Below are 14,626 nucleotides of genomic sequence, written 5' to 3' on the forward strand. Positions count from 1 at the left end.
ATAAGAAGGTTGGTAAAAGACAAATAACGTATCACCATTAAAGCTAATCTTGAAAATATTTAATACTTGTAAAATCTTTCAGTAATAAACCCAGTAACTCTTGTTTATTAAACCTTTAGCCTGCTGGCGGCAAGTTATTCTGCATTTGCGACCAGCGCAAACCAAAATTAGCCTGCACATCATGATCTGCACTGTTAGCTTTTTATTCAGTAAATTTTCATTTAACACCCTTTAAATGATAACTGGTACTACTTAAATTGAATGACGGCCAAGTCCATGTTAGAAATTTAGCAGGCTAAAGATTAAAATAAAACATATTCAAATGTTACTTTTCATTCTTGGCGGCTTTGTCTAAATCTTCTCACATAAAAATAGTTTATACATTATTAAATAAGTGAACCTACCTCCAACCCAGAAAGAACTGTTCCTTAAAGCAATCTGTGCAAGGACTGTGAAGTATCTGATTGGATCGAGGAACTTTACCAACGAAGCATTCTTCATCTCGTGACAAAATCTAGCTGCTTTGTTGTAACTCATCGGGTCGTAATTGATGAAATATTCTTCTTGGCCAACTGTAGTCCATTCTTGTCCTGAATCATTATTTTCAGTACAAACAGAATCTAGTGTTCTACGGTACATATTCAAGGCACTGCTTTAGTAACCTATTATAGATGTATCTGAGCCAATACCAGTAAAGTCTGAAACTAAGTCAGACCATTCTTTTTAAATGAAACGTGTTTATGGCCTTTTAAAAAGACCAACTTGAGTCTACTTTAGACGGAACATGGAGTATTATCGGCGAACAAAAGACACATGTCCAAAATTAAAACAAAATAGTTTGCGATTCTATCATTACATGTACCTATTTCAAATTTTGAAAATTCACAACTGTTTGCAGTAATTAAAAAGTGAAACTAAGGTCCTTTTTACTAATTATAATCTAGTACAAGATATTACCTGATGCTGTCTTCAAAGAAGACACTGTTGAACTGGTCACAGATTGTGTATTTGACGGCTCCGCTGTCGTTTTAGGTTTAACTGATGTTTCTTTCTGTGTTGTCGATATTTTTACTGATGACTGACTTGTTGTATTTGTCTGTGACGTTGCGGGTGTTGTCGGATTTCGAGTGTTAAGTGACGTCGTATTTGTTTGTGACGTTGCGGGTGTTGTCAGATTTCGGGTGTTAAGTGAGTTCGTATTTGTTTGTGACGTTGTTGTTGTTGTTGTCGTTGTTGTTGTTGTCAGATTTTGAGTATTTGGTAATGTCATATTTATGTGTGACGTTGTTGGAGTGTTTGGATTGTGGGTGTTTGGTAATGTTTTATTTGTTTGTAACGTTATTGGTGTTGTCTGATTTTGAGTGTCTGTTTTTAAAATTGTTGGTGTTGTCGGATTATGAGAGTTTGTTTGTAACATTGTTGGTGTTGTCGGATAAGGAGTGTTTATTTGTGACATTGTTGTTGTTGTTTTTGTCGGATTTTGAGTGTTTGTTGGTGTTGTCGGATTTTGATTGTTTGTTTGTGACATTGCTGGTGTTGTCGGATTTTGAGTGTTTGTTAATGTTGTCGGATTTTGATTGTTTGTTTGTGACATTGTTGGTGTTGTCGAACTTTGAGTGTTTGTTGGTGTTATCGGATTTTGAGTGTTTGTTTGTGATGTTGCTGGTGTTGACGAATTTTGAGTGTTCACTGATCTCATTATAGTTAATTCTGAGGCTGTTGGTGTTGTTGGTTTCTGGGTATTCGGTGATGTAATATTCATCTTCGACGTTGTCTGTGTTGTTTGGTTTCGAGCGTTCACTGATGTCATATTCAATGTTGTTGTCGTTGGAAAACGGTTTGATTTAAGCGTTGTTGATCTTTTAGTCAATAATGTCGGACGTGGTTCCGTTTGAAAGGCAACTGTTGTAGTATTTGTCTCACACAACACGTTGAAATCTACACCTGCATTCCAACTTTCTATTAAATGTACAAGTGGCCCTGTGTAACGCATAACGGAACCTTTGTCTGGTCTAGATGGTCTAGATGGACACGTGATACCTGGAAATCGAGCAAACTGTAAAAATAATCATATGGAATCATGTTCTTCTAAGGAGCGTGACATTGTTACCGAAATGAAAATCGGCGGATAATGCTTAAAATACATCGTACTGTACACGCACATGTCAGTCATTGGACTGTCAAAAGCCATAGACGTATTCAAGCTAAATTTATAGAACAGATCATTTGGAAACCAGGACTGTAACCAAGCAAAGTAATAGCAGATTCGGTATAATGGAGTATGTTTATGAAAGATAATGAAATGTGCAACACCTATCTGTTTTATGTTAAGTGTTTATTACCATTATACCATCAAGAGGAAGACATGTCTTCTTCTATAGACAGACTAGTCAGAGGCAAATTGATAAGATTTTTTGAAATATTCAAATATTCAAAAACGCAATTGCCATTGTATGATTATCACTGGTCATTAAATACAAATATTATCCAGCTTTACCAATTTGTATCATGTCATATAAATATGAACAAACTACGCTTACTTTAATTCTATACCTTAGTGGAAGTTTACAGAGCTTTTTATCCTTCAGTTTCACTGGAATTGTATCCAACAACTTTATCACTTATAAAACCAGTCTAAAGATCATAAAACAGTGTCCTCAGTGACATTTTTCCAACACATATCGGAATAGACCGATTTGACGATATGCAAGGGGAGCGGTGCCTTTAACCATAGTTCTATGTAAGTGCCCCATGACAAATTCAATACACAGTGCTTATCAACGATTATGCAATAGTTGTTGATTTGATGGTATTTAGCATTAGACCATGAAGATTTTGCAATATATATTTTAAGGAAATCGATTTTCCCGCAGTGAATTATAATAAAAATAATGATAATAGTAGTAATATTAATAACGATAAAAATAATTATTATTATCATATTTATTATTATGATAATACTAATAATATATTATGATAATACTTATAATAGTATTTAACCACATGTGTTGATTTTCAATTTTAATAATTAGTTGCATACAGTGTACATTTTATGTTTTATTTCATACTGTTGAAGACCCCATGGGACAAATGTTATTTAGGTCACACACACGTAAATATTATTCCTTATATATTCATTATGCTCGTAAAACTGACATTTTTAAAGATCTACCAAACATAGCTTAGGGCTCATGTATCTTCTATGAGAGATTTGCTTAGTGTAAAATCACATCAAAACTACACCGCTGAGACCATATAGTTCTACTAATTCTAAAATTGACCTTCAATTAACCAAATACAAACTTCTTTTACATATTATCTATAAAAAAATGCCAAAGACATTTAAACATAAACTTCTTTAATTTTGACCTCTGTGGCCATGCCAAGTGAAAAATAAGTGTTCAAAACCCTAACGGCCATTAGGCAACTAGACGAGATGGCTACCACGCTAGGCTAGTCAGGCATTCAAAATATTCAAAAAAAAAGTAACAACTTCTTTTTGTTGTGGGCCTACTTTGCAAATGCATGACTCTGAGGCTGTGGTTGTGGTGCTCTGTGCTTCCGAGAAATCTACCCTTACCTATTAATAAGCCCGCCCGCTTAGCTCAATAGGTAAGAGCGTTGGTCTACGGATCTTGGGGTCGCGAGTTCGATCCTCGGGCGGGGCGTATGTTCTCCGTGACTATTTGATAAACGACATTGTGTCTGATATCATTAGTCCTCCACCTCTGATTCATGTGGGGAAGTTGGCAGTTACTTGCGGAGAACAGGTTTGTACTGGTACAGAATCCAGGAACACTGGTTAGGTTAACTGCCCGCCGTTACATGACTGAAATACTGTTGAAAAACGGCGTTAAACCCAAAACAAACAAACAAATTACCTATTAATTAGCAATAGATTTTAGGTTGTTAATACTATCCAAATTAAATTTGAAAAATTTAAAACATGCTTTCCTTCCTTAAACATGGTAAAACCTGTATTATATTCCTTAGTATGTTCTTATGTTGCTTGGCTGCTTTATATGCTTCCTTATGATCCTTCCGCAGATTTTATGTAACGTTTAAACTATAAACATCTTTATTTTAATTAAAAAGTATCAAAAATAGTTATGATAAGGTATCATTATACTTGTGGCCCGTGGCGATAGTTTGTGTTATGTCCAAATGATTATGTCATAGGGTGGATTCACAGTGTATAGGCTCTCTGTACGCCCAACCGGAAGTCGCCAAAAACTATTTTTACACAAATTTTTCCAGTCGCGGATGGCTTAGATTTTCTTCATTTATTTCGTTAATATCGCATAAAGTAAGTGTATTTTTAATCTACGTATTGTCTAAGAGCTACTGTTTACGTAGATACCAAACACGCCTGATAAAACCCATAATTTCAAGTCAAATCATGTGTTGATATTTGTTCGATTTTGTAATGAAAATATCAATTCTTTGAAATACATGTATCTTGAGCTTTTGCAAAGAATTGAAACCTTTGCTACTTCGTAGATAAATACTAGCATGGCTCTGTTGTAACGAAATTCAATACGTTTTCAGGAAAATATGTTTTTCTGAGACATGTATGCCGATTAAACTGTCCCACTATTCGATACATTACTGGCCCACTAATAGCAATTTTTAAAATCCAGACTGTACGCTTGGTCGAAAACCTAACTTCTTTGCATTCTTATATTTCAATGTTTTGACTTTGATTTATGATAACCAACAGTTAAAACAATAGTTATAATTTCTTTCGTTTTCAGAACAGTCATGGACAAGTTTAGATTTATTACTGCAGTTTCTATTCCACTTGTCGTATAGGTTAGTGTTTATTAGTAAGCAGCCGCGAGACCAATTTAATTTGATTTTGATATGCGTACTAAACTCTAACCTGCATAGTGTTTGAAATTATGTTTTGTAATAATGACTAGATTCTTTTACACAGTTAGGAACATTAATCACTAACGCATCATTCATGTAATCGTTACGTGGCACAACTCTGTGTTTGATCCATTTCCGGTATCTCAGAGACTTACGGGAACTTTATCATCATTCACAGAAGAAACAGTTGCCGTCGGTGTGGTAACTGGTAATTTCAGTTTATTTAAATTTCCGGCTCCAGAGCACAGCTGATATCATTCAAAATCAAGCAGATCGAAGCTAACATCCAGGTCTTTCTCGTTTTCATTTATAATTATTGCAGTATTCGCTACACAACAAACTGAAAATGACCCGGCTCCTAGTGATTACATCAGCTGTTCTACATGTATAACTAATTTGAATAAAGCTACCATCGCCTTGGTGAGCGGGACTCGTTTTAATTGGACACTGACAGACAGAAAAGAACAGATCAAAACACAACAGAACATATCTTTTATTTCACCCAGGCATTTTTCAATACAACAAGGGGAATATAGCACAATGTTGATATAACATAAAAATTTGAAGACAGCGCGTGTCTGTAGGCGGAGCTTAAATTTTTAAACAAAAAATAATTTCAAACATTAAGTATAACACCTTGGGTGACCTTGACCTTGGGTATGCTGCATAGAAAGGCTTTCTTTGTATGCTGCACAATGTTTATGTGAAGTTACAGTAAGATATCAGCAAAAGCAAAAGTAAAAAGATGTGACAGAAAAACAAAGGTTGCCAAAACACTTTAACCGAGAAAGCCAACGCCGAAGCCTGGGCGAGTAGAATAGCACCCTTATTCTCCAAATAGTGGAGCTAAAAAGAAAAACGAAGTTTCCTGTCAAACTGAGCGTAATAAATATACATTTTTCTCGTATGTTAGCGGAAACACGCATACAGATTCTATTTCTTGTCCAAGACAAGGACATGGTTGGTGAAATAGACCTTTAAATACTGTTTGACTGTCGCAAGTAAAATACAACACAAAACCTATATTCATTAGTTCAATGAGTACAATGTATGACGCTTATAAGCCCAAACACTTCATCATTTCTTTATTGAAAAGGCGTACAGTGTTTAGGCGAATAGTGGAACAGTTTTATATCAAGTTTTGCGACTAGGCGGCCAGTGCGTATTTCAGATGCATGTTGGATTAAACAATATTTCAACTATTCAGGATTGTAAATGCATATTTGTAGGTACAAACTCATGTGCATGGATTGATAATGAAACATTCAGAAGCGGTTCTGACGCGAACTTCTTTCGCAGTTCCGAAATAATGGGCAGTTTTGCCCGAATGCTTCGTCTTTTGCTTTGACCATCTGTGTTTTTGGTGAAAATACTTTTTAATTTCAAGCGTTAATGTCTATTTAACGACTGTGTGTTGCAGAGTCATTTATCATCCACTGAAAAATGTCTACAACAAGAATATTTATTTCAAATAGCCGGAGAAAAACATAAAAATACTTACTACCGACAGCTTCCAAAAATTTGAAAATTGAAAGTGAACGCCTAGTTTTTGGCGACTTCCGTTTGGGCGTACAGAGAGTCTATACACTGTGGGATTTGTATATCATGGCCCCTGTCTGCATTTTTATTTTAAATATGTCTCTTTAAGTAAAATATGTATTCCAATATGCCAATCGTTAGAATAACCTGTTTTATAACAGTACTTTCTATGTAGTTTAGAAGTAAAAATGTAGTCGCATTTATTGCTTTAAATTGTCACCCCGTCACTTATCCAAGTTTGTTCGATTAACTTTTGCACTCATCAATTACCAGTCACACCACTATCCGTTTTCACCGCCATTATTCAAAAAGTAAACAGTGTCACTCATATAAAAACATAATTTGTAATTTTATATTTATATAACTATAGGATCCAATCATACAGGACTGTATCTGCCGTAGCTTCGTTACTGGTTCCGTGATCCTAGATACAACCCGAAGCTTTACTGAACTAATATAAAAGCCAGTACAACGACACTGCTACGGACGTTACACAAGCAATGCGAAATTTCACATGTTCAAACGACTGAGATATTGTTCCATCTGTGATACACACATAACATTAAAAACTATAAATTCAAATTAGAGACATGATGAAGGTTTAAGGGGTGAACTTCAATGAAATAAAATTTTATTCTTGCGCAACTGTGTATCATTTCTTTATAACATAATGAAGAAGGAGGAAGTGAGGAAGCCATCCTGCTGATTCACGGATGGTCAGTCGTTCTACCCAGATGTCCGACCGTTATAATTAAGTAATCCTCGGAGGGGCAAATAGTGAAGAAAAATTTAATATCTTTTCCGACTCGCTTTCTGTTTTACAGTTAATTCATAACCGAAATATGGAAAATCCATTCATTCAAAATATTCTTCTCAGGTTTCATGAACTATTTTTAAAAAAGTCTATCATATTTTGTTGGATTCCCAGTCATGTTGGTATTCATGGAAACGAGGATGCTGATATTGCAGCAAAGAAATCCCTTTTATTATTCCTTCTCTTGAGAAGGAATATCTTAATTCAATAAGTTACACTTGATTGAGCTACTGATGTCGAAACCTGTTCTAATTACAAGCTGGCCAATTTAACTCCGTGACCTAAGAAATAACCTCTGACGTTAATCTATTCTTTCTCAATTGAGACGACTCCATGGATTACACAATACTAAACCCGAGGATGATCAATTGATTCTTTTATTTCCTCCTGAACATAACATATGTACATTCACCAGATAGACATATATCAGCAAATTTAAATGTAAACAACCAAATATTATCGTTACCTTCAAATGCATGGTTAATATGTGAAAACAAACCCCATTGTGACCCTCTAATTATGTGCAATGAATTCATAGTCTGTTTCACTGATCTGTCTTATCGAATACAGATATGTAGTATCTAACGCGTGGAAGAGTCTAATGAATTCACACGTCGAATCATAACAGATTGACCAGGTCAATGTCTTATTGCCGTATTTACTCTACTGGAAGAGGTAACAGATTTAATTTGTTGTTGGATTTAACAATTTATGTTAAAAAACTAGCGTAAATAATTACCTGATATTTTTTGGCAGTATAAAACAGACATTGCAACCAAAATTTTACAAGATGGTCATTTTATATTTATATAGATGTGCTCTAGAAGGAACTTTTGGTACGCTTTAACTTGTTATCACAATCTAATTTGAAATTACCACATACCGATTTTAGGCCCAATATATACAAATACATTTTATCTAAATGGCAGTCGTCATGGAACAATGCTTCATTCAATAAACTTCATGATATCAAACCTATTCTAGGGGAATGGCACCAAGGGAACAGATCCGTTCGCAGGGAGGAAGTTGTTCTTTCTCGCTGTCGAATAGGTCATACCCGTTTGACTCATTCTTATCTTTTGAATAAAAAAGATCAACCCGAATGTGTACCATGTCAAACACAGCTAACTATTAAACATATTTTAATCGACTGTGTGGACTTTGCTACACAACGTAATACATATTATGACGTTCAATCTTTGAAAGAATTATTTGAAAACGTTTCAGTCGGAAATATTTTATCGTTTCTAAAGCAGATAGGAATATATCAAAAAATCTAAAATTTCATATTTTTATTTACATCTTGCAATATTATTATGTTTGCAGCTGATATATTAACACACACTCATATACATTTTTACATAACTGATTTAAGATATGCTTTACATTTTTACATGGATGTTTTTAGATATGTTTTACATTATTCATAGTGTTTTTTTTTACATTTTTACATGGATGTTTTTAGGTATGCTTTACAGTTTTACATCAATGTTTATGCTTTACAGTTGACGTTTGCAATATGACTTCTCGGCGATATATGACCATTTTGTGTCGGTTCGCCGTAAAACCTAACTCATTCACTCACTCACTCGGAGGGGCACTAGTTTCTTTCCTCCACCTTTAAAACCTGGAAAGCCGCCATATGACCTGTAATTGTGTCGGTGTGATATTAAAATCAAATTAACATTTATAATATTCGAATAATATTGTTACACAGTTACCTGGGCTATCAAGCCAAACATCAAGCTTCATTGTCCCTGAAATGCCGAGTTCGGTGGCTAACAACCCCATAAATGAATAATTTCCGACACTTGCGATTTTACCATGCCTGTCTTTCTGACAAAAGGTCTTTGCTTCGCAATATGGGTATGTGGAAGATGACAACTTGTACAAGGAACTTTGTCCGGCTACTTTCACCCAATCTGTAACAAGGGACAATAAGCAATCAGGACAGCATATATTATGCAAGGAGATAAACTAACTATTTATCTTATTTATAGACAGTGAGAATATTGAAAAAAGTGAATATACTGCAGTAAGTTTAAAACAAATGTCAGAGTGCAATCTATTGCTTTAGGGTTTGCTTATTTGAAGTATAGAATGAGCAGAAGTAACACCTCTGATTATTGCACACATCGAACGCAGGCAACAACATAACAACATAATCTCCATTACACCTAACTAGCATCGTATCTAAAATAACGAGATCAGACATGATATGTGTACATTACAATATAAATTTACAACTTCTGGTAATCGGTTGTGGGAAACCATGAACCTTTCACCTGGTCGAATTAGAGTGATCATGTATCAACAAAAATTAGACAAATATATTGTAACCTAAGATTACGTCTCTATTACCGGTAATTAATAATATGAGCCGCGCCATGAGAAAACCAACATAGTGGCTTTGCGACCAGCATGGATCCAGACCAGCCTGCGCATCCGTGCAGTCTTGTCATGATCCATGCTGTTCGCTTTCATAGTCTATTACAATTAGAGAAATCGTTAGCGAACAGCATGGATCCTGACCAGACTGCGCGGATGCGCAGGCTGGTATGGATCCATGCTGGTCGCAAAGCCACTATGTTGGTTTTCTCATGGCGCGGCTCAGATTATGAAGTTGTCAGAATATAGAGGAAACAAACCAATTATTTGTTCCAGAATATTAACGAAGTAAAATGAAATACGCTACTCAGTCAGTTAGTTCTTTTGAGCTTTTATACGGATAAATCGTATTTAAAAGAAAGCTTACAGTTGCATAGCATAAAATTATATCTTACAATATCTAGCAAACAGAATATAAGTCGCTTGCTTTCAATAAGTATCAGAAAATCACAATAAAGTGAGTGTACTGTAGACTGGCTAATAGTCGCGACGCTAACATTCACGAATGATGTCGCTCGCGAATTCAAAATTTCAGTTAATCTGCATAATGTTCTAAAACACAAACATCACATTTTGCATCGGGAAAAAGACTGCAAACCAATAAATTGCTTAAAAAGCTTACGCAAAGATTAACCAATCCACCGTATAAAATGACCTTTAACAGAGTGTAATAAATATTGTTGCAAAATGACATCAAAATCAAATGCACGGAAAATATGCCAACCTGTAAAATGAATCTAGTTCTATTGGTTTGAAATATTTTTCTCATTAGATCAGACCTATTGTGCCCATTAACAGTCGATGTGCCCTTGTCAAGCTCTCCGGATGTACACAAATCACTTTTATCTGCAAGATACTCTTTTTATACTAAGTATACAGATAGATGGAAGTAAAATAATTTACCATGCGTTATTGAGTTTTTATTTCCCGAAGACTGACAGAATGATTTTTCTGTTTCACAAAACGGATGTGACAATGCGGAACACGAGACATCTTGCTCCAGATGTATATTATTTCCAGAAAATGTTATCGTCCGGCAAGACGGTGTGCCTTTATTGTCCTGAATGTCTACAAGAGAAATAATAGTGTGTTGCATTGAATGCATTATTCTATACCCTACGGGATTTAACTGATTGTTAATATTCTACTCGTTATACATATAATAAAAACTATAGTTTTAAGAATGTGAAAAGTTTCCTTCGCACAACCTCACCGAGTGTTCGAGTAAACATTATTTTAGAATGCTTTAAATAGCAAAAGGAAATCATATGCATTATTTTACCAATACTTTAAATAGTAATGCAAATGTTTCATTACGATATTACGTTACAAATGTAATGTATATAATATATATATTACGATCTTAACTCTTTATAAATACTTACATTTTTGTTTAGACTTTACATTAATTTCGATATATCTTACCGTTTACAGCTGTTTGTTAAAACCGCACAAAAATCGCAATATTTTGTATTATCTTACTTTTTTTATTTATCCAATATGGCTCATTATCTATCTTTGGGAGTCGGCACGTATTCAGCTCGGCCTCCAGAGATTGTTCTAGTTTTGAACCAAAGTCCACTGGTTTGCTTTGTCTACCCATGGTCTGACAATATGCTGCCTGGTCTGTATATGAAATGTTGACTTTACTGCTCAGGAAGTAACACTTGTCAAGGCACAAATGCCAGTCCGAGCTTACTGCTACCCCTGAAATGGAAGACGCATATACAATGTAACCTGTTTGAACTGATAATTTTAGGGTGCATAGATGTTCAGATTTAATGACAATGTTTACATCTTATATATGAAATATACTGACTTTGACAAAACTAAGAAAAAATACAACACACATTTTAACGTAAACATGGGAAAAGTAAATTTATACCGTGAATTCTTGTCTGTGAAACATAGAGTATAAACTAGTTACCATAGAATAAGTAGAACAGTATGAAAACTCCTGTGGATGTCGTTGTCATGCTGCTGACAAGCGTTTGTGGTCACTCTTCATAAATACAAGAATATTTTCTTCGCTGCAGAAACCATATGCTCACTTTAAATCACCAAGCTGAATATGTATTTTTCAAATAATTCAATTACATGTATGCAAACAAGATAACAGTTTTATATCGACCAGAAAATATTGTTTTCCTTTCAGATTATATTTTTGATCCTTGCCACTTAGTGTCAAACTTGATGTCAGGTGACTTCCTGTCTGCGGTTGGTTTTGTACTTGAAAATCGTTGTGCTAGAAAATGTTCTCTTCATCATGATAAGGATATATTTTTTTATTAAATAATAATTGTTATAACACGTGGAGGGGGTACTTAAAATTATACCACTAATTACCAAGACGCATTTTACTTTTGTCGGGTTTATGAAATAATTTATACTTTAACAATTTTTATCTAATATATCCATTTGATAGTTGGCTTTTATTCCCTTTAATGTAGCTCTAGATGACAATAACATGACTGCTACCGTCCGGATGGCGCCAAGAGAACTTGCTTTACAAACATTGAATTTAATAACGCTTTAAACGACAATCCAATGTCAGGGTGTTATGCGCCCAGCACACAAAGATGACAGACAAAGTTTGTGTAGCTACGGTGTCTTGAGGACTGCCGTGGAAGGTAAAATTAGAAGAACATACAATCAGACACTTAGTTATCGCAGTGCTTGACAGTTTCAAGACCTCAAAGAACATGTGATGCGACAATTTTCAAAATACATGATGCCAATCGAATATTAAACCTGTTCGATTTTTCTCGGCACTTTAATCCCTTCATTTTAGTTGTTCGTGGATTTAATCAAATGAAAACGGATGCTGGTGATATTTTGGTTTATCAGAATATAGATATAATTTCCCGAACTAAGCAAACAATAATTGACATTATTTTACCTCACGTTGATCATCCACGCAGGTTGCCCCTTAACCAATACTTCACTGGAATTTAATATCTTGTGCGTAAACGCGTCATTTTTTTTTTTTTTTTTTTTTTTTTTTTTTTTGCCTCTTGCACATATTGTATTTTCATGTCATATCGCCCATTATCATATTCCGCAGTAATTTCATAGCTCATGAGCAAAAGCGCCATTTTGGTTTTCTGTGCATGTGTCTTTGTTCATATCACCATTTGAATAGCATCGCTTTCTTCCGAGCTGAGGAATTACACGGAATTATTATACTTCACTAGACGTTCACCGATTCTGCCTGTCTAATGTTAGATGAGAAAATCAAAGCAAGTAAATGAAAATAGATTAGTCTACAATGTATACAGCAAATGAACTTGCGATACATTGATATTTTATTGTTGTAAATATTCCACTTTCTTTCATTTTAATAAAACTTTTGACCCAATATTTTGCATATTTAGTCAATTTTTAGACCTACTATGTTTTTGGGATGATATTTTTTTTCATGACGTCTTGGTCGATATTCAGATTTCCCAAAGTGAACAGTATGCATATCATCCTCTCAGAATCAATATTTATAGATTATATGTTGCTTAACATCAGCATATAGTAAAACAAAAGTTAAAGCATGTTGAAAAATAGGTTTCTTTTGCCTCTAATAAAAAAATGCAAACACTCGGAGTCTTTCCAATAAATGTAATTGCACGGCCCATCAGGGCCGGGCATATAGAGGTGGTTTTAGAATGTGCAATGGGTTCGGATTTGACAATTTTTTCCCTTCGGGTCATATTTCTGTTAAATTTTCGTTTGACACTCAGAAAGTGAATATTCTAACGTGTAATCGCAAAAATAATGGAATTAATATTATTTAATTGTGTTCCTTCTGGTTTATATTTTGCAATATTTGCAGAATTTGCATTATATTGAATCGGATTTGATCATTTCAGCCTTTCAAGTTATTCGCGCAGAGCCATTCGCGCTTGCGCAGTAAAATTATACATTCTTGCTGTACATAAACAGGCTGGGCACATCTCCCAATCGGGGTAAATTACCTCGTTCGGGGTAATATACCCCGATCGGGATAAAAGAAGAACAATAGAAAAGTACAAAATTTTTGATAACTTTTTTATTAAGGAAGTGCTAATGCTCATATTTTCGGGTCAGCTTCATATGATATAAACAGTTGACAATATGATAATTTTTCAACAGATTTTTGTTGTAAAAATTTCAGAATTTCACCATTTTTTAACATGTGCAAAATTGACAAAATGGTACATAGGCATGTTTGTAATGATGATATAAAGCTTTAGTAAAAATATTTATGTTAGCACTTTAAAGAAAAAAGAAATATCAAATTTTTTGTGCTTTTCTATTGTTCTAGTTGTACCCCGATCGGGGTACATTACCCCGAACGAGGTAATTTACCCCGATTGGGAGATGTGCCCAGCCTGATAAAGTGTAGTCAGTGTAACGTCTTTTTTATTGAAATATTTTGTAGTGGATTTTGTCAAGAACAAGGTAAATTGTTACCAACAATATTGTTTTTGATAACAATGCATTTTGAGTGCCAATTCACATTCGTTGATCTAAATTTTAGAATAAACCAAACTCATAGCGAGTCACCCTAAGTGATGACCTACTTACACTATCAATAGGAATCATAAATAAATAGCATGCTTTAGAATACTTTTTGCTTAGTTATGCATTTTAATAGGTTTATAGAGATGAACTGCAGTCAAAGTATCATTTTTTAATGTGTATAAATGTGAAGTTTTTGAAGACGGAATAGTGTAAACAATAGACCACGTGATTTTTGGCGCGATTTTACTACACATACATGTACATATGCTACTTTTGGCAGGTGGCGCTGTGTACGGTTTTTCCAATTATTAAATGACGCTATTTATAAACATATCCCAATGTCTGAAACAGTTACTGAAACATTAGGCATTTTAATTTATCAATTTGAGACCGCGTCAGAACTTTTGACTCGGTGTCTTGGAGAGAATTTTCTTGTATGCCTGTTTCTCGTCGATTCGAGCTTTCTCATCGATTCGAGCCCTTGTGTTTTAGTAAAATTCATGCTCATGAAGCATGTTC

At 34.5% G+C, this 14,626-nt stretch overlaps 2 protein-coding genes across 3 annotated transcripts in view; both read right to left on the minus strand.

Moving 5' to 3' along the window:
• LOC123529123 (uncharacterized) overlaps nt 1–13,222 on the minus strand; it is a 44,738-nt gene extending 31,516 nt beyond the window's left edge. For both annotated transcript variants that reach the window (XM_045309340.2, XM_045309339.2), the window contains exons 1-6: nt 11,541–13,222; nt 11,096–11,320; nt 10,517–10,681; nt 8,947–9,147; nt 958–2,040; nt 405–590 (exon numbers count right to left, since the gene is read on the minus strand). In XM_045309340.2, the coding sequence (XP_045165275.2) occupies nt 405–590; nt 958–2,040; nt 8,947–9,147; nt 10,517–10,681; nt 11,096–11,320; nt 11,541–11,589 (1,909 nt within the window). In that variant the 5' untranslated portion in view covers nt 11,590–13,222. The remainder of the gene's footprint in view (nt 1–404; nt 591–957; nt 2,041–8,946; nt 9,148–10,516; nt 10,682–11,095; nt 11,321–11,540) is intronic.
• Nucleotides 11,542–14,626, minus strand: part of LOC123529124 (uncharacterized) — a 30,816-nt gene continuing 27,731 nt past the window's right edge. Inside the window, exon 6 of the mRNA XM_045309341.2 lies at nt 11,542–11,678. Coding sequence (XP_045165276.2) covers nt 11,671–11,678 — 8 coding nt within the window. The 3' untranslated portion in view covers nt 11,542–11,670. The remainder of the gene's footprint in view (nt 11,679–14,626) is intronic.

The sequence above is a fragment of the Mercenaria mercenaria genome, chromosome 13 (genome assembly GCF_021730395.1).
Source record: "Mercenaria mercenaria strain notata chromosome 13, MADL_Memer_1, whole genome shotgun sequence".
Taxonomy (NCBI): Eukaryota; Metazoa; Mollusca; class Bivalvia; order Venerida; family Veneridae; genus Mercenaria; species Mercenaria mercenaria.